This window comes from Marmota monax, unplaced genomic scaffold (genome assembly GCF_021218885.2).
Source record: "Marmota monax isolate L192 unplaced genomic scaffold, Marmota_monax_Labrador192_F-V1.1 WCK01_AAM20220418_F8-fsc00081, whole genome shotgun sequence".
NCBI classification, from domain to species: domain Eukaryota; kingdom Metazoa; phylum Chordata; class Mammalia; order Rodentia; family Sciuridae; genus Marmota; species Marmota monax.
This window is the reverse complement of record NW_026695234.1, coordinates 4,462,069-4,487,622: the sequence shown is the minus strand read 5'-3', so window position 1 is coordinate 4,487,622 and position 25,554 is coordinate 4,462,069. Positions and strand designations below refer to the sequence as shown.

The window sequence follows — 25,554 nt, the reverse complement described above, 5'->3', positions numbered from 1 at the left end:
TTGGAATGTTTTAATTTTAAAACATTAACTGGATTAATGAATTTATGTGTGAGTGGTTTCTTCTTTAAATTGTGCAGCTTTAAATGGGACCCAAGATTAGATGTTTGTGATATAAATAAGTCTTTACTTTTTTTGTTTATGTTTATAGTTACTGTCATTCAGTCAACAAATAATCTCTTTATTTTTTTAATCAAAGGAACAATATGAATTATACTGTGAGATGGGCTCTACATTCCAACTGTGTAAAATATGTGCTGAAAATGATAAAGATGTAAAGATTGAGCCCTGTGGACACCTCATGTGCACATCATGTCTTACGTCGTGGCAGGTATAGATCCAAACCATGCATTTTCTCTGCTTTGTAATTACTCTGAAGAATTGGGTTTTATATATCCTTTATAGATACAAAGGGTGGGCTTACTTTGTGGGCTAGGCCTAAATTTTAAATCCATCCATCCATCTACTCTTCCTTCCTTTCTTCCTCCTTCTTCCTGTACTGAAGATTAAACTCAGGGCTTTGCAAATGCTAAGCATGTGTACTTTCACTGATCTATACACTGAACCATTTGATTTCATCTTTATGTCTAGGAAATAAATTTACTAGTAGAAAAATGTATTAAATACTTTTAGATGCATTCATTACTAACTTTTGCTTTCTCTGTAGGAATCAGAAGGTCAGGGCTGTCCATTCTGCCGATGTGAAATCAAAGGTACTGAGCCCATTGTGGTAGATCCGTTTGATCCTAGAGGAAGTGGCAGCCTATTGAGGCAAGGAGCAGAAGGAGCTCCCTCCCCAAATTATGATGATGATGATGATGAACGAGCTGATGATTCTCTGTTCATGATGAAGGAATTGGCAGGTGCCAAGGTAAGACTACAATTTCAAAGACTAGCAAGTATCATTATGAACTATTTTCTACAGCCAAGGAGCACTTTATGACATCCAAACTACAAAAGGGCACTAATAGCTGATATTTATTGAGCTCTTGCTATAAGATACAGTGTTAAGCATTTTACTTATTTTAACTCATAATCTTTACAACAACCCTCTGAGACTATTGTTATCCTCATTTAACAATGAACCATTTGAGCCATAGAGAGAGAGAGGAATTTGCGAAGGATCACACAGCTAGTTAGGAGCTGCCAGACTAGCTTTAAGGCCCATATTCTTACTATATGTATCTGAGGGACTGGGTTTTAACACATATATCTTGGTGGAGAAATGGGGAAGGAAATAAAGAACTAAACCCTATTTTATATGCTACTGTGACTAGTACATGATTTTGTTTTTGTTTTTTCCTTCTATGAAGGAATCTTGTCATTTGAAAGTCAGTTAAGTTGGATAAGAAATAAAATGAGACAGTAATCAGATGGTTGGTAGGAAGTGCTATACCTTGTGCCCTGTAGAAGCTAAACAAACTGGAAAGGCTCTAGTAAAGATTTAAAAAAAAAAAAAAAATGAAGGTAAAGAAAGGATGTGATCAAATGCTATTTCCTCAGACAGGTAGGGTACAACAGGGGTTTACTCATTAAATCTTAGAAGTAAGACAGTTCTTGAAGATTTTAGTAAGTAAAATTTTCTTTAGTAAATAAAAATTCTTTAGTAAATAAAACAATGGGTTAATGATATGCTGTAGAGTCTATACTTTAGAATGCTATGTACTCATGGGATACATTTCTGTGATACAAAAAGCTTTCTTTTATATCAGCACATGACTACCTGATGCAAAATAGGTGCTTGATAAACATCCTGGAAGAGTGAATTTTATCTCCCCTTATTTCAGTTTCTCACCATCTTCTATCCTTCCTGATACGAAATCATTGATCTACAACACAGATCTGATCACCTCATCCCTTGACTTCACACTGTTTGATGTCTTCTCATTTCTTAACAACACCTTTATTTATTTATTTTTATGTGGTGCTGAGGATCGAACCCAGAGCCTCCCACATGCTAGGTGAGCACTCTACTATTGAGCCACAAACCCAGCCCGACTTCTCATTTCTTAATGAGTGAAGTGTGTTCTCCTTTCTAGGTACCTGACCTTGATAATTTCTTTCCTCTTTATTCTTTGTGGTCCAGCAAGGCTAACCCATTAGAATTTCTCTCTGCTTTATCTTGGCAATTTCTGTGTAATTTAAAGTATTTTGCATTGTAAAATCTCAGAAGTGAAGAGCCATCGTTTTTTGTTTGTTTTTATTTTTTTTTTTTTTGTGGTCCTGGAGATTGAATCTAAAGGCCCTCTGCCGTGGAGCCATCTCTCCAGCCCTTTTTATTTTATATTATGAGACCTGGTTTCACTAAAGTTGTCAAGGTGACCTCCAGCTTGGGATCCTCTAGCTTAAGCCTCCTAGGTCACTGGGTTTCAGGTGTATGCCACCATGCCTGGCATGGTATCTTATTTTTAATTAGCTACTAAAGAGTTGAACAAATATTAATTACTTTCAGTGTTTGACTATAATTGATATTACATCAAGCAGAATTGGATGAATTTATCAATAGTAGATCAACAGTGAGTAATGGGAAATCTGGGCTTTCGAGTGATATATTCTTGGTATTTTGAAGGTGACAGTAGCCTTGGTCCATCACAAGACTTTGTCAAGATTTAAAGAGATTCCTTGACCCCTCATGCATTTTTTCATAGAATACTACCTGTTTATTCATTAAAAGTTTACTGGCAGACAGGGAAGGTGGCACATGCCTGTAATCCCTGGGGCTCAGGAGGCTAAGGCAGGAGGATTGCAAGTTCAAATCTAGCCTCAGCAATTTAGCAAGACCCTGTTTCAAAATCAAAAATAAAATGGGCTGAATCAATAAATGGAGTGGACTCAAACTAAAAAGTTTCTTCTCAGCAAAAGAAACAAATCTGTGAGGTAAATAGAGCGCCTACATCTTGGGAGCAAATCTTTACCCCTCACACATCAATAGAGCACTAGTCTCTAGGGTATATAAAGAACTCAAAAAGCTAAACACCAAAAAAAAAAAAAAAAAAACAAATAACCCAGTCAATAAATGGGCCAAGGACCTGAAGAGACACTTCTCAGAAGATGATGTACAATCAATCAACAAATAACATGAAAAAATGTGATGACTAGGAATTAGAGAAATGCAAATCAAAAACACTGTAAGATTTCATCTCACTACAGTCAGAATGGCAGCTATTATGCATTCAAACAATAATAAGTATTGGCAAGGATGTAGGGGAAAAGGCACACTCATACACTGCTGGAGGGACTGCAAATTGGTGCAGCCAATATGGAAATTTCTTGGAAAATTAGGAATGGAACCACCATTTGACCCAGCTATCCCTCTCCTCAGTCTATACCCAAAGGACTTAAAAACAGCATACTACAGGGACCACAGCCACATCAATGTTTATAGCAGCACAATTCACAATAGCTAAACTGTGGAACCAACCTAGAAGCCCTTCAGTAGATGAATGAATTTTTTTTTTTAAATGTGGCATATATACACAGTGGAATATTACTCAGCAATAAAAGAGAATAAAATCATGGCATTTGCAGGTAAATGGATGGAGTTAGAGAAGATAATGCTAAGTGAAGTTAGCCAATCCCAAAAAAAATGCTGAATTTTTTTTTTTTTTTTAATATAAGGAGACTGATTCATAGTGGGATAGGAAGTGGGAACATGGGAGGAATAGATGAACTCTAGATAGGGAAGAGAGGGGGCATGGGTTTATTAATGATGGTGGAATGTGATGATCATTATTATCCAAAGTACAGATATGAAAACACAAATTGGTATGAATATACTGTGTACACAACCAGAGATATGAAAAATTGTGCTCTATATGTGTAATATGAATTGTAATGCATTCTGCTGTCATGTAAATAAAAAATACTATAAATAAATAAATAGTGGGCTAGGGATTTGGCTCGGTGGTTAAGCACCCCTGGGTTCAATCCCTGATACCACAAAAAAAAATAAAGAGGTATATTTATGTATTATTTGAAATTAAAAATGCCCTTTTTTCTTCATGGAATTATTATAGACAGGTAACAACACTCATTGTGGAGAAACAGACCTTCCCATTTATTATTGAGATGGGTACAGTTACTTCCATCTCTTTTTTTTTTTAATATTTTTTTTAATTGTTGATGGACCTTTATTTTATTTATTTGTATGTGGTGCTGAGAATTGACTCCAGCGCATCACGCATGCTAGGCAAGCATTCTACCACTGAGCCACAACCCCAGCCCCTAGTTCCATCTTTTTGATTGACAGTTTAATATCTATTAAAATTTAATGTTTGACTTGAGCTGGGTATGGTAGTATATGCCTGTAATCCCAGTGACTCAGGAAGCTGAGGCAGGAGGATTCTAAATTCAAGGCCAGCCTCAACAATTTAGCCTGAGTTTAATTTCTTGCAGTTATGAGATTAAGAGCCCATGTTCTTTGGTGGTTTTCAGCTAATGAAAACCATTGCCACATTCTAGGGTCTAGCCACATTCCTTGGCTTTGGGACCCTTTTATCCCTTTTTCAGACCTTTTTGAGGACTCCTTTTAATAATGATTTGTGGGCTTAGCTTGGGCCCACCTAGATAACTTAAGATATTTCTCCCATGTTGACATTCAAATCCTTAATCAAGGAAATTTCTTTTGTCAAGTTAAGGTCATATATTCACAGGTTGTGGGGATTAGGGGAATCATTGTTCTGCCCACCATATAATGCAATGCTCTGAAGAATGAGTTCCATTTACTCAAGTGGAAAGCTGTTTAATGTGCATTAAGTTTTAAAAGCACCTATAGACTTGTGATGTAGCTCAGTGTTAGCACTTGCCTAGAATGTGAAAAGCCTTGAGTTCCATCCCCGGCACAGCTAAATAAACCTTTAAAAAAAAAAAAGACGAAGAAGAAGAAGAGAGGAGGGCAACTATATGTACTAGGTATAATATGATCTCATTTCTCTGGAAATTTTTACTTATAAATTCTTTTTAATATACTGTTTTAGTCAGCTTTTTTATTGTGACTGAAAGACCTGGAAAGAACACAATTAGAGGAGGAGAAGTTTATTTTGGGGCTCATGGTTTCAGAGGTGTTAGTCCATAGATGGCTGACTTCAATTCCTCAGGGCCCAAGGCAGGGCAGAACATCATGGTGGAAGAATGTGGTGGAAGGGGCTGGGGATGTGGCTCAAGCGGTAGCGCACTTGCCTGGCATGCGTGCGGCCCGGGTTCGATCCTCAGTACCACATACAAAGATGTTGTGTCTGCCAAAAACTTAAAAAATAATTATTAAAAAATTCTCTCTCTCTCCCTCTCTCTTTAAAAAAAAAAAAAAAAAAAAGAATGTGGTGGAGGAAAAGTGGCTCAAGACATCTTACCAAGAAACAGAGAGAGGGCTGGGGATATAGCTCAGTTGGTAGAGTGCTTGCCTTGCATGCACAAGGCCCTGGGTTCAATCCTCAGCACCACAAAAAAAAAAAAAAAAAAAGAAACAGAGAGAAAGGGAGGGAGAGGCGCAGGCAGGGCAGAACATCATGGTGGGAGAGTGTAGTAGAGGAAAGCATCTCAAGACATCACACCAGGAAGCGGGGAGTGAGTGGGGGGAGATGCTCCACTCTTCACGGATAAAATATATGCCCCAAAGGAATGCCTCCAATGACCTGCCTCCTCCAACCACACTTTACCTGCCTATAATTAACGCCCATTTAATCCCCCTCAGGAGCATTGATTAGGTTAAAACTCTCATAACCCAAACATTTACCTCTATGATTTCTTGCGTTGTCTCACACAAGAGCTCTTTAGGGACATTTAATATCTAAACTGTAACATAAACATAGGGAAAAAATTGGATGACTACACACCAAATTACTATTATTTCTGAGGATAGAAGTTCTGAGTAGTATAATTTTGTGGAATACAGTATTTGCAATTTTTTACAATTAGCAAATGTTAGTTTTGCAATGTGTAAGTAATTTACTGTAAAGTGCTGAATAGGACCAGAAAGCTAGAACAAGGCTCTTAAAGAGTAGAAGACTTTATTTGGGAATAGAATATAGAGGCAGGTGAAACACTGTTCAACACAAGGGAGACAGTGAACTTTATTCAGAATTGTTACGTATATAATCTTTAAGTAAATAACCTTTTTGTTGAAGAAAAAAGAAATGAACATTTTCCCCCTAGCTGTGTAGAAATTCAAATAGAGAAGAAACAGCCTCATGTATGGATTGTCATTTGACTATTCCATAATTCAGTCTCTTCTTAAGGGACATGTTGATTCTAGGCTCCTACATACTGGCATATTTTGCAATCTGTCTGTAGGGTAAATTTCTAAAAGTGGAACTGCTGGATAAAAGAAGGTGTAGAGCAGGGTACACTGGTACACACTTGTAATCTCAGCTGCTCCTGAGGCAGAAGGATCACAAGTTTGAGGGCTAGCCTGGGCAGCTTTGCTCTCTCCAAAATAAAACAAAAAAAGAAGGACTGGGGATATAGCTCAGAACTAGAATACTCCTGGGTTCAGTCTCCAAGACCTCCCATCTCCCACAAAAAAAAACAAAACAACAGGTATGTATATTTAAACTCTATGATAGAGGAGAGGGATGTACTCAGGGGAGGGGCACCTGGGTATTTCATAAAATCAGTGGTATTTTATTTCTCAACTGAATGGTAGTTACATGGGTATTTTTATTTTTTGTACCTTGTGATTCATTGTAGACTTTATGAATAAAATCTTTGAGTGAAAGTAATTAACTTTTGGGGTAGATTTTTAAAATTTATCCCAATTTGTTTGTCCCAAAGTCATTCCTAAAGATGTATGAAAATATGAAAGTGCCTGTTTCTCCGCATCCTGATGGTAGTTTGTTATAATTTGTGGTGTGTGTGTGTATATGTGTGGTGGAACTGGGTTATCTCTACCACTGAGTTACATCCCCAGCCCTTTTTTATTTTTGAGACATGATCTTGCTGAGTTGCTGAGGGTCTCACTAAATTGCCGAGACTGACGTCGAAATTTAGATCCTCCTGACTCAACCTCCTCAGTCACTGGAATTACAGGCAACACACCACTGTACCCAACTCCTGTCTCCCCATTTCTGAACCATATACTTGTATTACTTTCTCTTGATTATTATCTGTTCACCCCAGATGAACAGAGGAGAAGGACATAATATCTCTCATTATGTCCCTCCTTTCTACTCCATAACCACTTAACTCTAGTTGTTTGAATAGGTTATTTGAAGGGTTTTGCCTAAATCAGTATTCAGTGTCTAAATGATTTTGCTCCCTATTGTGCCAGTTAGTATGCTATACTGTAATTACTTTTGCTTTCTTATACAACCTTCTGCTTTTCCTGGAATAATTCATTTTTATTCCCCTACTTTTCAGTTTGTACCTGTCACTACCAAGGCATACCATGCTTTCAGGAATCCCCTCAGTAAGACTGTCTATGATGTAAATTCTAGTAGTCTGCTGTATATAGTAGATAGTATAGTACAGTATACTGATACATATGGTATCCCTGTTCCCAGGGCCTCACACATGCTAGACAAACACTTTCCCTCTGAGTACTCTACCCCTAGCCCTATCCTTTTCTTTTTATATGGGTTCCAGTTTTAATCTCCAAGGATTAAGAGATAGAAAATTGTAGTTTTTTTTTAATTAATAATAAGCTAGGAAGGTTTCTGTAACACTGTCTTTCTAGATGGATTTGCTTGTAGTTTTGCCATCTGCATGGTATTTCTGTGATTGAGAGTGCCCTCTTGTGATACAAAAAGTAGTTATGGACATGTTAGAATCTCAGGAAGTTTCTGAGTTGTGAAGAGAGGTTTGTGTGATCCTAAGCTTAAGTCTGCCCCATTGGTTATTATATTACATAGTCACATAATATTTACCATCTTGGTTCCCTGCAGAAGACTAAACTGTTAAATTTCAATGGTTCTAGGTGGAACGTCCTCCTTCTCCATTCTCTATGGCTCCACAAGCTTCCCTTCCCCCAGTGCCACCACGACTTGACCTTTTGCAACAGCGAGTATCTGTTCCTTCAAGTACTTCTGGTCTGGGAACTGCTTCTAAGGTAAAGCATTATCCATTTCTATAGTTTTCTGATTCTTTATTGTGCATTAGTGGGTTTTGATTGATTTGCTTCTGTTTTGCTTCCACAGGCTGTTTCTGGCTCCCTTCACAAGGACAAACCATTGCCAATACCTCCCACACTTCGAGATCTTCCCCCACCACCTCCTCCAGACCGGCCATATTCTGTTGGAGCAGAGGCCCGGCCTCAGAGACGCCCCCTGCCTTGTACACCAGGCGACTGTCCATCCAGAGACAAACTGCCCCCTGTCCCCTCTAGCCGCCTTGGGGACTCATGGCTACCCCGACCAATCCCCAAAGTACCAGTAGCTACTCCGAGCCCTAGTGACCCCTGGACAGGAAGAGAATTAACCAACCGGCACTCACTTCCATTTTCTTTGCCATCACAAATGGAGGCCAGAGCAGATGGGCCTAGGCTTGGAAGCACATTCAGTCTGGATACCTCCATGGTGAGCCCTAGTTTTATTTAGCCTAGTTTTATTTATTTTATTTTATATAGTTAACAAATATCTGTGAGTATCATTTTATAGATCTAAGTTTTTTGATAGGCTTTGTACAGAATAACAGGTAATAAAACATAATCCCTGTTTTCAGGAAATGTATATGTTCACCACTGAGCCATATTCCCAGCCCGTATGTATGTGTGTATGTTTTGAAGGCAAGGTCTCCCTAGGTTGCTCTCAGCCTCTTGAGCTGCTGGGATTACAGGCATGCACCAATGCTCCCAGCTAGTTGTTTTTTGTTATTGTTGTTTTTTTTTTTTTTTTTTTTTGGTGGGGAGGGGGTTGGTAGTTTTTTACAGGAAAAAAGAACAAGCAAAACTCATTATACATGCCTAAGGCATGGGAGTATTAGGATCTGGTCTGAATATAGTTTCAAGATAGATCAGAAGTATAACAGAAAGGCTTAAGGCATATTGTGGAATGATATGTAGAGCAGAAAGTGTATATTGGATCAGGAGAAAGGGCTAGAATGGAGCAATAACACTACATTATAAGGTCTTGAATACTCCCAAAAGAATTTGAATTTATTTCATAGGAAATGAGAACATTTAAAGGTTTAAATTAGTGCAATGATGTGACCAAAATGATGGATTAAAGAGAATAATCTAATAGTAGGTTGCAAAGTAGATTAGAAAAAAGACAGGTTAATAATCCTTTGTCTAAGCATTCAATAAGGGGTTTGGAGCTGGGGGATGGGAGAGGAGGAATATTTGTAATTTATTGGTTCATTTGTGCACCCGGGAAAAAAGATCTTGCTTTCACAGATTTATTTTCTAGCCAGAGAAAGATAAAATAAACAAGTGAGTAAAATATATAGTAAGTTTGTAATGATAAGGGCCATGGAAAAGAACAGCTCAAAGAAGACTATATAGAGAGAGTTGAGTGGAGGTAGATGGTACAGGATGGGGTGGGGTATAATTCTTAGCAAAGAACTGAGCAGTAGGAAGGTGATCCTGAGGGAAGACCATTCCAGGATGAAAGGAGAAGAAGTGAGTTTGAAAGGGTATGTTTAAAAAATAAAGGGATATAGGCTGAGATTATAGCTCAGTGCTTGCCTAGCATGTGTGAAATACTGGGTTTGATTCTCAGCACCACATATAAATAAATAAAATAAAGGTCCACAGACAACTGTGAGTGAGTGTATATGTATATAAATAAAGGAGTATAATATAGATGGTACCAAGCAAACAAGTGGAATAGTCATTGTCTCTGAACAGAAGTGGCAGCCAGATTAGGTGGAGCCTTTAGAGAGCACGAAATAGGCGTAAATCAGGAAGCTAGCAGTATGTGGAAAAGGCAAGAAATCACATGCACGTGTACTCCAAGGTTTTGGAACTGGTAACAAGAGACATGTTGAATTTGAAATGGACCTTTTTTAAAATTTTTTTTAGATATTGATGAGCCTTTATTTTATTTATGTATTTTTATGCAGTGCTGAGAATTAAACCCAGGGCCTCACACACACCTCAGCTGAGATGGACATTTGATAGAAGTGATTAGGTGGTTGGAAATCTGAACAGACAAAATGGGAAGGATGGAGTTGTGAAATGTCTTGGCACTTGACTATTTCTTGGTTGTCAGGAAAGATACTTGTAACCAAGTAATACTTAAGTGGTACCTGTGTGCCTGGCAGTCTAATTAGAATGGATAGTTGTGACTTTCTGGTGGTATCAATACTGAATGACCATTTTGAGTTTGTGTATCCATCATTTAAGCTAGAAATAATATTTGTATAGATAAGCAATTTTCTTAAATCATTTTAGAATTAAAACAATCTATTTCTCTGGCTCTTTTGAAATCTGTCTCCCTCTCCCTTACATTTAAAAGTTCTTCAAAGCCTGACAGCAATGATGTTTTTGTCAGAGGTGATAACCTGTAAGCATGGCTTGATTAGTGAGGTCCCTGTTTGTATTATCATTCTTGTGATTTTGAAAAGATTCAGTAAGAGGACATACTTAGCTATCCTATGAAGATTCTTTTCAACACTTTCTTTACTTTCCAGAGTATGAATAGCAGCCCATTAGCAGGTCCAGAGTGTGAACACCCCAAAATCAAACCTTCCTCTTCTGCCAGTGCCATTTATTCTCTGGCTGCCAGGTAAGTTTATTAAAGCTGTATTTCATTCACTGGAGTTAGTACTTTTAAACTGTTCGTTTGTAGAAAATCCAGAAAAGTGTAGAGGGAAATAAAAATTCCTCTGTATTTGTACAGTGTAGAAGTCATCATGTTTTGTTTTGGAATTTGTCTTTCTATTCTTTTTACTGTGTTTATAGATCATTCTTGCTGGGCTTGTCACATGTATCTTTTCAAGGAAGCAATTTTGGTTCTGTTGATTTTTCTTAAAAAAATTCTTGCTGGGTGTCGGTTTTCTGTGTCATTGCTTTCTGACTTTCTAATTTTTTCCCCTCCAGTTCTGGGCATTGAGCCTAGGATTTTGCATACTGAGCTACATCCCTAGTTTGTATTTTTTATTTGGGGACAAGATCTCACTAAGGTGCCCAGGCTGGCCTTGAGGTTGTGATCTTCCTACTTTAGCTTCCCAAGTAGTTGGGTTTATAGGCATACATGTACTACCATGCCCCACCTCTTCTCCATGCCCCACCTCTTCTTTTTCTTTTAAATATATGGTTTCAATATGTTGTCCAGGCTGGTCTTAAACGCATGAGCTCAAATGATCCTCCTGCCTCAGCCTCCCAAATAGCTAAGACTACAGGCATCTGCCACTGTTCCAAGCTTTTGCTCTTTTATCTTATTCTTCCAACTTTCTTCAGGCTTAATTTGCTATTTTTCTAGCATCATGAAATGGATTCTGTGGTTTTTTTTTTTTTAAGAGAGAGAATTTCTTAATATTTATTTTTTAGTTTTCGGTGGACACAACATCTTTGTTTGTATGTGGTGCTGAGAATCGAACCCGGGCCGCACGCATGCCAGGCGAGCGCGCTACCACTTGAGCCACATCCCCAGCCCCAGGATTCTGTGTTATTCTGCTTGAGCTGCCATAACAAAATACCAAAGACTGGTTGCTTTAAACAGTGGAGATTTATTTACTGTTTAAATAATTCTAAAAAGATTTAAGAAAATTGATTACCTACACAAATATTATTTCTAGCTTAAATGATAGATACACAATTCTGGAGGCTGGAAATCTGGGATTAGGGGGTCAGTTTCTAGTGAGGTTCCATGTTCAAATATAACTGTACTGGGTATGAGGGCTTGAACATGTGAATTTTGGGAAGGACACAAACATACAGTTCATAACAAGTGTTTAGCTGCATTCCACAAATTTTGATGTCATTTTCATTATTTTTTTTAAATATTTTTTTAATTGTTGGTGGACCTTTATTATTTAAATTTGGTGCTGAGAAGCAAACCTAATGCTCAACCCCAGCCTCCATTTTCATTTAAGTTCAAAATATATGATTTTTCTGTTGTTAATAATTCTTGAGTTATTTATGTGTTACCCAATTTTCAAATATTTAAAGATTTTCGGTTTTTCTGTTCTGCTTTCTGGCTTCTTTCTAATGTGGTTAGAGACCATCTTCTTTACTGACTAGTTTGTGGTAAGATCCAGTAATATGTGTCACCTTTATCTCATAAGATTGTATATTCTGCAGTTGTTGGGTATAGCATTCTGTACATGTTAGTGAAGTTGTGATCAAATCTTTTATTACTCAGATTTTTAACAATCTACCTATTCTATATTTTCAGATAACTGAAATGAGTTTGTTTGTTGAATTCTCCTCTATAATTGTGAATTTCTCTTTGTTCCTTTTAATTCATTCCTTTTTTATTACATGTGTATTTAGTTTGTGTAATAATAGAAATTTAAAATTATCTATAGTAAATAGTGAGCATTTTTATTATCCTTAAATCTATTGTTTACTCAATAGTTCTGTTTCTTGCTTGTCTTAAGTTTGCTTTTTCTTAATTAAAATGGCTTACATCAGCTGTCTTTTAGTTAGTATTTCTATGACCTTTCTCTACTCTTTTACTTTCAATTTTTCTATGACCTTTAAGGTATGTTTCCCGCAAGCAGTATATTTTGGGTTTTTCTTCCCTTAAATCCAGTCTGGCATTTTTGATCTTGAGGTAATCAGAATATTTGTTCTTACTCTTCTCCCCATTTTTCTAATCTTTTCTTGGTTCCTTTTTTTGTCTTTTCTTACTTTCTTTTGAATTAAAGGTTTTTTCTTAGCCATTTCATCCCTTCGGTTATTCTTTTAATATTTATTCTGGAGAGCTGGGCATGGTGGTATACACCTGTAATCCCAACAACTTGGGAGGCTGAAGCAGGATGATCACAAGTTTGAGGCTAGCCTGAGCAATTGACAGTGAAACGCTATCTCACAATAAAAATGAAAAGGTATAGCTCAGTGGTAAGCATTCCTGAGTTCAGTCCTTGATACCAAAAAAAAAAAAAAGTTATCCTGGAGATTCCAACATGTACTCTTGATTTGTTAGAATGTGCTTTAAATCAGTGTCTCCTGATACTTCTGGACATTTAAATTTCTCTTGGGGGCTGGGGATGTGGCTCAAGCGGTAGCGCGCTTGCCTGGCATGTGTGCGGCCCGGGTTCGATCCTCAGCACCACATACAAACAAAGATGTTGTGTCCGCCGAAAGCTAAAAAATAAATATTAAAAAAATAAATAAATAAATAAATTTCTCTTGGATTTATCCTACAGTGCTCCTTACTTGTTCCTGCTGTTCTCTGAATGCTTTCCATCTCCCTAAAAAACTTCCTTTAGTGTGTGTGTGTGCTTACGTGTGTGATTGTGTGTTTAATGCTCTTCTATCAGTTGATTCAAATTTTGTTTGACTGAAAATATCTTCATTGCACCCCCTCCCCCTGTACTGAGTATTAAACCCATGGTGCTCTAGAATAGAGCTATATATGCCCAGCCCTTTTTATGTTTTATTTTGAGACAACATCTTCCTGAGTTTCCCAGGCTGGCCTCAAACTTGTAGCCTTCTGCATAAGCTGGGTTTTCAACACATGCCACCACGTCCAACTTTACCTTTTTTTTTTTCTTTTTGGTAGAACTGGGGATTGAACCCAGGGGGTGCTTTACCACTGAGTTCCATTTTTACATTTTAAAAAAAATTTATGACAGGGTCTCACTCTATTGCTGAGACTGGCCTTGATCTTGCAAACCTCCTGCCTCAGCCTTCTGAGTAGTTGAGATTATAGGCCTGTACCAGCACACCTATCTCTCAGCCAATATTTCTTAAAACAGATTGAACTTTGTAATCTTTCTTTATCTGGGCCTCTAATTTCTTGAACATCATCAGATTCTTTCACTATCTTCTACCGCTCATTATAGGCTTGCTTGCATATTTTCCATTCTCTTTTATCTTGTTTCTTGAACATATGAATTATAATTATTTTAAAGGCTGTATCTGATAACTGTAGCTCTGTCTCTAGAGATTAGCAAGACGACCACAGTAACTGCTTGGCTCTTCAGTTGCTCACGACTACCCGCTTGATTTCTCAGAATCTAGCCCCATGCATGAAGAGTTTAGGGATTAGTAATAGCTTTAGGAAATTACAGGCAGAATTTTAGGCCTACTTCTTTGCTGTTTCCTTCCCTGGGATTTTTTTTTTTTAAGTTGTAGATGGACACAATGCTTTTATTTTATTTATTTTTATGCAGTGCTGAGGATCGAACCCAGTGCCTCACATGTGTTAGGCAAGTGCTCTACCGCTGAGCCACACTGAGGATTTTTGGCTCCCCACATCTTGGTTGTCATGACACCTCAAAATTCCAGTCTCTCTCCCTAATCCATTGAGATCTACTTCAAATCCCAAATTCAGAACTCCAAATTTGAGGGTTGCTTCAGTGTCATCATCATCGTTGTCATCGTATCGTCATTGGTGTCGTCTTTAATGTTTTTTTTTTTTAGTTGTGGATGGACACATACCTGTATTTTATTTATTTTTTTGTGGTGCTGAGGATCAAACCCAGTGCCTCATATGTGTTAGGCAAGCGCTCTGCCACTGAGCCACAACCCCAGCCTGTATTCTTGAATCTCGGTCTCTGAAGTTCTGGTTTCCTGGTTGCTCTCCAGTACTTTTTTTTAAAGTATATATTGCCAAAATACTTTGTGACAAGGAAATACATTTTATACTTTTATGAACTTCATCAAAGAGATGGGAGGAAGGGGTGCTGGGGGTAGAACCCAGGGTCTTTTGCATGCTAGGCAAGAGCTCTGCTACTGAGCTCTACACCGCAGCCCTAAAGTATTTTTGGATAGCTCTCTTAATAGGACTTCTTTTTTGTTAATTTTAGAAAACATAGATAAGCAATACTGAAGGAATAAGAGTTATCTGTAATCTTATTTTACCTAGAGTCAAATAGTAATTATTCACAATTTGATGTATGTTCTTTGTTATTCTTATGTGTATGGAATCATCATTGAGGCTGGTTTTCGCTAGACATATTTGGACATTTTTGCATGTCATTACATATTCTTCTTCTATGTTGATTTTCAAATTATTTTAGATTATTTTCAAGCAGTGTGACTGACTCTAGGGGAACCCTGATTTGTAAGATAAGGATAGGTCTATGGTAGTGGAAGCAGAAGTAGGCTGTAGCCTCTTAGGTCCTGAGTAAAACCTCTAAATGCCCCAAGAGCCAGCAATTGGCACCAGCTCTCTTACTCTCTGTGTGGGTCAAAGTCTACTTATTCAGTACGCTATTATTGGATATGTAGGTTGTACCACCCCCCGCACCCCGCCCGGTGTTATAAGTAATGCTGTCATGAGTATTCTTGATTGCTTCCCAAGGGAAAACTCTTAGAAGTGGAATTTCTGAGACCCAGGATGCACATGTGATGAAGTGCTTTTGTTGAATCATACTACAGAAAAGTTGTAACAACTTGTTTCTACAGCTATATATACTCATTTATTTCCTTACACTTTTACTGACACTTGGTCTTTTCCACTTGTTAAAAATTACAAACTGAGCCAGGCGTGGTGGTGCATGCCTGTAATCCCAGCTGCTCAGGAGGCTGAGGCAGGAGGATCACAAGTTCAAAGCCAGCCTCAGCAACTTAGTTAGTCCTTAAGCAACTTAGGGAGATCCTGTCTTAAATCAGGGGATAAAAGTGGGGGGTGATAGGGATGTGGCTCGGTGGTTTAGTGCCCCTGGGTTCAATCCCTAGTACCACCAAAAAAAAAAAAAGGAAAAAAAAAATTACAAACAGAATAAAAGTGAAAGAATCCTAGACTGAACCCACCACCTGAATTCAAATTTTAGTATTTTTTTTCTTTATCACATTATCTGTGTTTCATCCATTGCTCTCTCTTGGTTGTTTGTGTATTTCAAAGCAAATTGTAGATACTAGCACACTTCTGCTTAAGTCTTCAGCATGCATTGTATAAATCTTAAGAGAATATTTGCTGAATTTTTACGAGGCATACGTAAGGGAAGTTTTTCAACAATAAAAGTGGTAGGTAGACATAAGAAAAAATCTCACATGAGATTTGATTGGAAAAATTAAACATTAAATAAAGAGAGACAAATAAATGCAAGAGGTAGTCTTTGTAGAGAATTTAGAATATGCTAACAAAAGGTGTAAAGAAAAAGAGAGGAGAAACTCAAATTCATACTCTAAGAGGCAATTTGTATGTGTGTCTGTTTCTTTTTTGGGAGCCAGGGGAGTACTGGGAATTAAACCCAGGGGCACTTAACCACTGAGCCTCATCCCCAGCCCTTTTTAAATTTTATTTAGAGACAGAGTCTGACTGAGTTGCTTAAGGCCTCAGTCTCCCAAGTCACTGGGGTTACAGGTGGGTGCCACTGTGCCCAGCAGTGTGTGTTTCTTACACAAAATTGATTGGTGTTTTGTCTTCTTTCATAGAGTAGGATGGCAATTTTGTTTCAAAAGCTTCTGGGTAAAGAATTATGTATGTTAAATGTAAGACCAAGATCCCTGAAATCAGAAACTTGGGATCTAGTCCCAAAATTGATGGTTAACTACCAAGTTACTTTTTTTCCTCTTTTTATTTTAGATTTTTTTTTATGTCAAATATTGAAGAGAAAAAGTATTTATATTCTAAGGTAATATGTGAGAAAGATTTGGACAAGCTATGTATTCTTTGAAACCATGGGTAGACTTGAGAATTAGAATTTGATATACATTCCTAGCATGTGAAGAAATGCCACCTGCCATTTCTTATTTCACACCCAGTGAAAGAAAAACTAAGGTAGTAGCTTTAAAACTGAGACACTATGATGGAACTTATTTGGAGGTTGGAACTAACTGGTGGTATGGCCGTAACTTAGGTATCTATCTCAATGTGACACATCTCAAAACATAAGAGCCACACCTTTGGTCATTTGAGCATAGTGTTTTTGGTGTGCTTTTTGCTAATCTCCTATCTTACCAGTAGAAACAGTAGTTTCTTAGATGGCATGTATTTGTTCTGTCAAATTTGAGTTGTGTCTGTTTTGAAACTGTTTATTTCATATTGGAAACTTTTCCAGCTATTGATTCTTTTTTCTTTTTTAAAAAATTTATCTTCCAGACCTCTTCCTGTGCCAAAACTGCCACCTGGGGAGCAGGGTGAGAATGAGGAGGACACAGAATATATGACTCCCTCTTCTAGGCCAATAGGGCTCCAAAAGCCAGAACCAAAATGGCCTTTGGAGGCAACCCAGAGTTCACGGTAAGTTCACAACAACCATGTAGGGCCAGATACCTTTATATGGATAATTCAGTTGACATCCCTCACCTGCTTCACTTGCTACTTGTATGTACTGTTAGCCAGCCAGAAGTAACAGCAGAAAGATAAATCTGGTCCCTAAAGTCTCTTGAAGCAATAAACAGTTCCACTTACATTAGTATCACAGTAACTTCCAAAACACTAATTATCTGTAACTTGTAACAAGAGTTGATCTTAAAACATTTACTAGTTATTTTGGTACAAGGAGAATATGTTGTCTTTAGAGGATCAGGGTCTAGGGTAGTCTCAATAGGTTGCAGTTAACGTTTATTTCCAAAGATCATTTTGCTTCTTATTTCTGGTTCAGAGTATGTGATTGTGACCTGCAGATTGATAGCTGTACCTATGAAGCAATGTATAATATTCAGTCCCAGGCGCCATCTGTCACTGAGAACAGCACCTTTGGTGAGTTGCTTCTCTGCTACTTAAAAATCAGTGATGGGCTGGGGTTGTGGCTCAAGCGGTAGCGGGCTCGCCTGGCATGCGTGTGGCCTGGGTTCGATCCTCAGCACCACATACAAACAAAGATGTTGTGTCCGCCGAAAACTAAAAGAATAAATATTTAAAAAATTCTTTCTCTCTCTCTCTTTAAAAAAAAAAAAATCAGTGATGTGCTAGAGGAATGAACCTATAATATTTAACTAATGAGATAGCTTGACCTACAGAGAAAATTATTACTAAAATTACTAAAGATCTTTTCTTTTTTGGACCGGGGATTGAACTCAGGGGCACTTGACCACTGAACCACATCCCCAGTCCTATTTTGTATTTTATTTAGAGACAGGGTCTCATCGAGTTGTTTAGTGCCTCGCTTTTGTTGAGGCTGGCTTTCAACTCACGATCCTCCTGCTTCAGTCTCCAAGCTGCTGGGATTATAGGCACGCACCACTGTGCCCAGCTATTTTAAGTAATCTTATTTGGCAAAACAAGGTGGGGCAGTCGCCTCCCTTTTTTATATCCTTTCCACACAGCTAGTTCCTTTTGTGATTTTTCGTTCTCCCAAGGCCTAGAGACATTTGAATTATATGGCCTAGACCTGCAATGCTGGCAGACTCTTTTATTCCCATTGCATTGATGAAATTTTTTTGTGTGGGGGTGATACATGCTCAATTCCCATACTAACTAGCTTACCAAGTTGAAAGTTCAAATAAGCCTGCAAACATAGGACGCTTTGGCTGATCTCCTGAGGTGAGGTGCAGATAGAATTGCTATAAAATTGCACTTGAGTCTTTGGCATCAGTAATTTCTAACCTTACAAGAGTGACCTTTCACAGGTTCAACAACAGAACTACAGAATTGGTACACATTTTATTTTTTTGTTTGTTCTGTCACCTTCAATAGTGTCTCATATTGGTGTCCAGCCTGCCGTAGACATTGAGTACTTATTAAATGAAGTAAATGTGTGTGTGTGCATGAATGAATAGATGCTTCTGGGTTAAAATGTGTTAGAAGTTGAGTTATGTCAGAAGAAGATAATTTTATGAACTTTTCTCCAGGTGAAGGGAATTTGGCTGCAGCCCACACCAACACTGGCCCTGAAGAATCAGAAAATGAGGATGATGGATATGATGTCCCTAAGCCACCTGTGCCAGTTGTGCTGGCCCGCCGAACTCTCTCAGACATCTCTAATGCCAGCTCCTCCTTTGGCTGGTTGTCTCTGGATGGTGATCCCTCGACAAGTGAGTCTCCAGGCTCCCTTGAGCCTGTCCTGAATTGCTGTCTAGCTCCTAATTTATACTGAAACAGATGATGTCCTCTCATGGCAGTAAGTCAGTAAGTAGTAGTGGTAGACTAAATAAATTCTGTGTCTAAATGGAAGAAAAGCTGGTTCTAGAACTCAAAGTAGGAAATGAAAGTAATATGGCTCTTCCCATTCTGGGAGTAGGTAGGGTTTCTAGCTCTTCTGAGTAGGCCTGTGACAGAAGTAATTAAGCTTGATGGTTCAGACCACACATTCCTTTTTCCTGGCCCTGGCCCACTGGGAAGGAGGCATGCTGCCCTGGAACACACACAGAATGGGCCAAGAGCCAGCCCACATTGAGCCTTGACTGTTGGGGCTCAACAGCACCTGTGGCAGCAGCCAGAGTTGCTGTCATTTTGGAAGTTGAAGAGAGCTTTCAGGACAGCTGGTGGAAAAGATCTACAGCATCCAGTTGCCTAAACAGGTGGTGATCACCACTCAACCTGGCTTAAGACATCTTCACTGCAACTTGGGCTAATTTCTGCCTTTTTGTTTATAGGAGTTTAGTATCTGCTCTGATCCATTCAGAATTTTTAAAAATCCAGATGATTATGTGTGTGAAAACATTGCTAAGTATAAATCATGATGCAGATGTTACATGCTCACAGCAACAGTTATTGTTGATAAAACAGGTGCATGGTATATTTAGAAGGTGGCACTTACTATAAGGAGGTGGCTAGATCCAAGAGCCTTTTAACCTCTAAAACCCAGCTTTGTGACAGGGGAGTACATGCCCCTAATTAACAGGGGTCAGTAATATCTTGATATTAATATATTGTTGTTACTATTATTACTGCCATTAAATGAGGATTTCCCCCAGGTTTGCAAATATTTCTTTCCTATTTCTTCTAGACTTCACTGAGGGTTCCCAAGTTCCTGAGCGGCCCCCTAAACCATTCCCTCGGAGAATCAACTCTGAACGAAAAGCAGGTAGCTGTCAGCAAGGTGGCAGTGCTACCGCCACACCTCCTGCTGCCTCCTCACCTCAGCTCTCCAGTGAGATCGAGAACCTCATGAGTCAGGGTTACTCCTATCAGGACATTCAGAAAGCTTTGGTCATTGCCCACAACAACATTGAAATGGCCAAAAACATCCTCCGGGAATTTGTTTCTATTTCTTCCCCTGCCCATGTGGCCACCTAGCACATCCCTCCCTGCAGCGGCTTCAGAGGACCCACGAGCCAGGCTCTTACTTAAGGAGCACCTAGGAGGGCAGAGGCTCCTTTGGGGACTTCACAATGAGGTCCTGCCCTCTCTGTAGGTATCACACCTGTGGTTCCAAGATTTCAAAGCAGTGGAATGAAAATGGAGCAGCTAGTGTGTTTTATTATTATATTGGTCTTGAGAGTGCATTTGAAGGTGTCCTTCAGTCCCCACCAGGAGAGTGAGTGGATTTTTATTACATGGTAGCCTACCTGGGGGAACAGTCCAGAAAGCAGTAGAACAGGTATTGTGCTGTAAACCCTAACGGAGGACATAAGACTTTTCTGGGTTAAGGATGTGACTCTGTGTGTGTGTGTGTGTGTGTGTGTCTGTCTGTCTGTCTGTCTGTGGTTGTATGTGTCCTGTGATTATGATGATCCTGCTGTGTGTGTTAATTCCAGGCGGGGAATTGGCACAAGAGGTTCAGGAAGGAATCTTTTAAAGACTTCTATCTACTGTGGTATTACCCCTAACTCTAGTGTGTATTACAACTTCAACACTCCACTTTGGCTTAGATTATCATGTGCATAGCTCATATTTTTAGAATTCCCTTCCTCTGTTCTATCCCTTTGCTCTGTTCTTTACCCTATCAGCTTCTTTTTTCTCCTCCTTGGTTTTCTGTCATTGTCAGCAGGCTTGCTGTGGCCAGCCTTCCTGAGGCTAAGCAGCTTTTATAGGATGTTCCTTATTACATGTGATGGTGTTTGGGAGAGAGAGTACTGTTGCTACGTTGTTATGGTTTTGTTTGACACTAGGAGCTAACACTGGTCACTCCAAAGCACTATTTCTATAGGAACATTGAATTTGTTAAAATAAAATGTTTGAACTATCCTAATTACATAATGACTAATTTGAGATAGAGGCCTTCAAATACATTCCATGTCCTCCCCAGAAAATAGTCTGGGGGAGTCCGTTGCCTTGGTGCCAGGTGTGTGTCCTGGTATAGGTCATGAGTCTTTCTACTTAATGGAAAGGGAAGAACATTTGTTTCCAGGATAATTTTCTGGCCCTAATACCACAAAGTTTTTAGAAAGCTTCATTCACATGCTATTTAGATGCACAAAATAGATAGTAAGGATTTGGATTTATTTGTTCAGTTTTTCTTCCTCGTGCATTAATTTCAGCTTATATTATGTTTTACATTTCTCCCTTTGAGCATGAGCCAGGTTAGATTTTCCAAAATGGCTTTTATCTTTGCCCTTTCAGGAGTAGGGATACCACCTATGGTAGCACAGTGTTTTGCTGATAATCAGCATCTTTCCTACTTTGGTGCTGCCCAGTGACTTGGTTTTCTCTTGTGTCTAGGGCTAGGGAATGAAATGTCTCTTTCCTCTCTTCCCTTTTTTTTTCCCCTTAGGTATATGCTTTATAGTAAATAGGCATCATTCATTACAAAAAAATGACTCTATTCAAAGACAATATGGGGAAGAGCTGGCAGTTTATGTAGTTGCAAGTTCATAAAGAAGCTTAGGTGTCCAGTTGGGAGTCCTGTTCTTCAGTTCCTGTGGATAGTGCTCTATGGCCCCTTGAGTTCAGTTCTCTGTCCTGAGTCTTTTGCTGACTTCCCTAATGGTGGTATCCTTCCTCCATGTCATAAGCAAGGCTGCTCTTGGATAAATTACCTTCCTTGGGATCTAAATCTTGCTTTTGTCGTTAGGTTCAGACAAAAATGGCTCGCCTTAAACCTGCTTTCTTTCCATTCTTGGCATCTTTGGAACTGAAACCTTTACTAACGCTTCTCTTGGTATCCAGCTACTTCTAGATCTTTTATTTTTGTCCTCTTATCCCTGAACTATTTATATTTCTGGAGCAGAGCAAACTCTAGTACAGGACCTCATATTGATTTGCATAGCCCACCAGCAGGTGCAGGAGGCCCTACTCTGGGGTGGAGGGAGGCAGGGAAAGTGGGTACTGAGTGGCAAAGAGTAGTCTACCATCCTCTTCTAAAAACTGACAACATTCATTTTGCATTTTGTTTCACTATTGAAGGACTAGACAAAGAACTAGAAAAAAAGACAACAGTTTCCAGGCCTGTCCATGGTGTAATTCTTCTTTCTCTACAGCTACTGTCCATAGTCAAGATCTGTCAAGAAAACCAAGCAGTCACTGCATCTCTTTTGCCTGTCCAGTGTATTCACATCTTCTGTGGAGGTTATTGCTCATACTGGCTAGACTAAGGGTCATTTCATCCTTTATTTTCCTGAGCACCTGTGTAGCTCTTCAAGTCAGCCCTGAAAAAAGTGTCTAGGTTGCTGGTGGAGCACATGCATTGTTGACTGGCTTGGGTAGTTTTAGTTTGTCAGGTGTGTATCTGCAGACACTGAAGGCTTTGAACCATTACATGAGGACCTATCCTTTGGATGTTCTAAGGACATATGTGGGCTTGTGCCTGAAATTGCCAGGTAAGCTTCAGGAAGGTTTTCACATGGCTCTTGTTTTCAAAATAGTCTCAAAACTTGAATTTCTTACATTTTCTTTTGAATAAGGCACCATTAACCATTTCTTATCCTCCATTCATATGGTAATTTTTAATTCTTTGGCACTTGCTCTGAATTTAACTAAAATTGCCCTTTCAGGCTTTTGAGTTTTCCCATGTTGGCAAGATCTCCTAATTACATATAGTCAATATGGTCAGGAGACCCACTTTAATGTTTTCCTTTTTATCAAATTAATTAAACCATTCTATTCAACCTAATTTCCTGTTTTCCCCACATTTTCCTGACTTGCTTTACATAGCCTGCCTCATTGCTAGGTCTTCCAGGTACTGTGACTGGACTTTTCCAGCTGCCTCTCCCATGTTCCTTCTACTAAAATGAAAGGGTTTTAAGTGAACTCTATAATATACCTCCCTTTAGTTAAATAATAGACTCATCTCAGCATGTATCTGTTAATATTTATTTAAATATTGATCTCTACCTGTGCATGGCTATTCTCCTGTACTAGTCTTCTCTTTCTCTCCACAATCCCACCCTATATATTCTGCCTTTTTTTTTTTTTTTTTCTGTTCTCTTTCTCTTTGTAGACAGACTCTCATTGCCAGAGTCCGAGATGTGGGATACTATTAGTATCATTAGCTGTTCTGTGGATAAAAAAAAGGGGGGGGGTTGCTATTCTTTATACTTATTTACTCCTTTATAGAAAAGTAAAATGTGTCTTATGGTCCCAAAAGCAACTTACAAATTAATTTTTGTAACAACTTTCTTGCAAACTAGGGATCAGCTTTAAGACACCTTTAACAAGATCTAGAGTTTTTTGTACGTGATTAGCAGTGGTGTTAATGCAGAATATTTTCCTACCTCATGTCATGAAAGTTAGAAGGTTACTGACCTTATATTTTGCTTTTGCTGTTGGTCTTTTTGACTCTGGAATGACCATTGTCCACTGAATACTGCCCTGGTTATAGCAGTTCAGTTGTTCACTCAGCAAATGTTTGGGTGATTAGCATGCACCAGGAATGTCAGCTATATGTTATTCCCTTCCACCACATGGTAGTCTACTGATGTTGAGGGATTGTACTTCAGGCTATCTAGCACTTGAATTTGATCCTAAAATATCTCCTCCAAATAAGATTGTACAATTTTATTCACAGCTTTTATGCAGACAACTATTCTTAAAGATCTGTGCTGGTTAAAATCAGTCTAAGACTTTCCCCTGAAATCCCTGTTGTTTTCCTATAGCTTTTATAATATTGAGGAGATTCCTTGGTCTGAGTTTCATGTATACCCACCTTTGTTATGTCTTTCAGTGGAATCTATTTGGCTTAAGAGGTATGTTGGCTTAGAGTTGTATAGTAGGGCATTAAATGTTTAAGCAAAGGATCTGCCCGCAGCCCCTTTTCAATCTAGTGCCTTCTTTGATCTTTTTACTGAGCTGCTTGTGTCCCTAATCCCCATTCTTGCGAAGGTTTCTCTTTTAGCCTTCTGTTACCTTTTACCATCCCTTACTACTGGGGATTTGTTTTCCAATCCTTCAGCGGCCTTTGCAGCTAATTCCATGTCATTGAAGGGGTGGAGGTAGGAGGCATCTGTCTTTGGATCCTGATTTTCAGTGGATTGTGAGGTCTTCTGAGAGCCAGTCAGTAGTACAGACTGGACTCAGTGCTCTGTATCAGCCTTTCCTTCAGAGCAGGGAACCACAGAGATGTCAGAGCTTAGTATCAACACCTTATTATTCTCCTAAACCCTAACACTTCAAAATTCAATCTAAAGTATTCTAACTTCACCTAAAACATTTCTATTACAACTTTGATCTTACTCTACATTAGCAATCTTTCTTTAGGAAATGCACATAACCACTTAATTCATGAAGGAGGGCAGATGGTGGAACCAGGTTGAGATTGTATTTTAACTTTCCTGGTTACGGATCCTTTGGATACAAGAAATATTCCAGGTAAAGAAAGGAGGAAGTCAGTGATAAGGATGCAGAATATTTTTATGGAACCCAGGATAGGAAGTACAGTTGATTCTTGCATGGTCCCTCCTGCTTCATAGCCTGTTTGCATGGATAGCCTCCAAATAGGCACCCCAGTCCTCAAGTCCCTGTGACCCTCCAGCTCTAGGGATCACCACAACCATGAACAGATTCCCAGTTCCTCTTAGTTCATATTCTTAAGAAAGAATAAACTCAGCCCAGCATGTTGATCAGATGTCCATCCTTGACCATTTGGCCTTCAGGAAGAACAGGAAAGTGTGGCAAATGGCAGCAGCAGCAGAGCTAGGGACTTCTACTCCAGTGGTAAAGCTGCTGTTGTCCTGCTTTTTTGAGAGTGGGAAGACAGGCATCAGAAGGTGTCTGGGTCATCGAGCAAATCCTTAGAATCACTTTAATTCTGCTCACTGTCTTTGTTTCTTCTTTATTTCTTACTCTTCTTCTTCTTATGAGTCTTGGCATCCAAGATTTTTTTCCTCCCTCTTGAGGGCATGCTAGTCTGTTCCTAGGTGGCATTTCTTAGCCACCCTTCAACCTCAGGTCTTCAGCCTTCTTTCATGTCACTGAGAACAGATCACGATTCCACTTAGCTACTACCCTTGAGTTTGTAGACTCTTCAGGTTTTAGTGTTGAGTATCTATCCATCCTGTGAGCTCCTGGCTATCTTGCATCTCCTCTTCTCCTCTTCCTTGTTGTCCTGTGTGAGGGAGCTCTACAGTGTTGTTCCTAGGCACCTCAGAAACTGCTTTGCTGGAGCCAGTAAAAATGGGTGAGAGTTGGGATGTTTCCAGGATATAGAGATTCCAGTGTAGTATAGAGCTTCTACTGCAAGCTCCTTAGATAGGATGTATTTCCCTGTCCAGTTGTTTTCCTTTATATTAAAGCTTTTTTTTTTTTT

General features: G+C 38.9%; 1 protein-coding gene across 3 annotated transcripts in view; it reads left to right on the top strand.

The window, feature by feature from the left end:
- Cbl (Cbl proto-oncogene) overlaps nucleotides 1–25,550 on the top strand; it is a 98,778-nt gene extending 73,228 nt beyond the window's left edge. For all 3 annotated transcript variants that reach the window (XM_046438567.2, XM_046438568.2, XM_058577174.1), the window contains 9 exons: nucleotides 197–328; nucleotides 665–868; nucleotides 7,907–8,038; nucleotides 8,127–8,504; nucleotides 10,561–10,655; nucleotides 17,088–17,228; nucleotides 17,593–17,690; nucleotides 18,782–18,964; nucleotides 19,879–25,550. In XM_046438567.2, the coding sequence (XP_046294523.1) occupies nucleotides 197–328; nucleotides 665–868; nucleotides 7,907–8,038; nucleotides 8,127–8,504; nucleotides 10,561–10,655; nucleotides 17,088–17,228; nucleotides 17,593–17,690; nucleotides 18,782–18,964; nucleotides 19,879–20,168 (1,653 nt within the window). In that variant the 3' untranslated portion in view covers nucleotides 20,169–25,550. The remainder of the gene's footprint in view (nucleotides 1–196; nucleotides 329–664; nucleotides 869–7,906; nucleotides 8,039–8,126; nucleotides 8,505–10,560; nucleotides 10,656–17,087; nucleotides 17,229–17,592; nucleotides 17,691–18,781; nucleotides 18,965–19,878) is intronic.
- The last annotated feature ends 4 nt before the right edge of the window (nucleotides 25,551–25,554 follow it).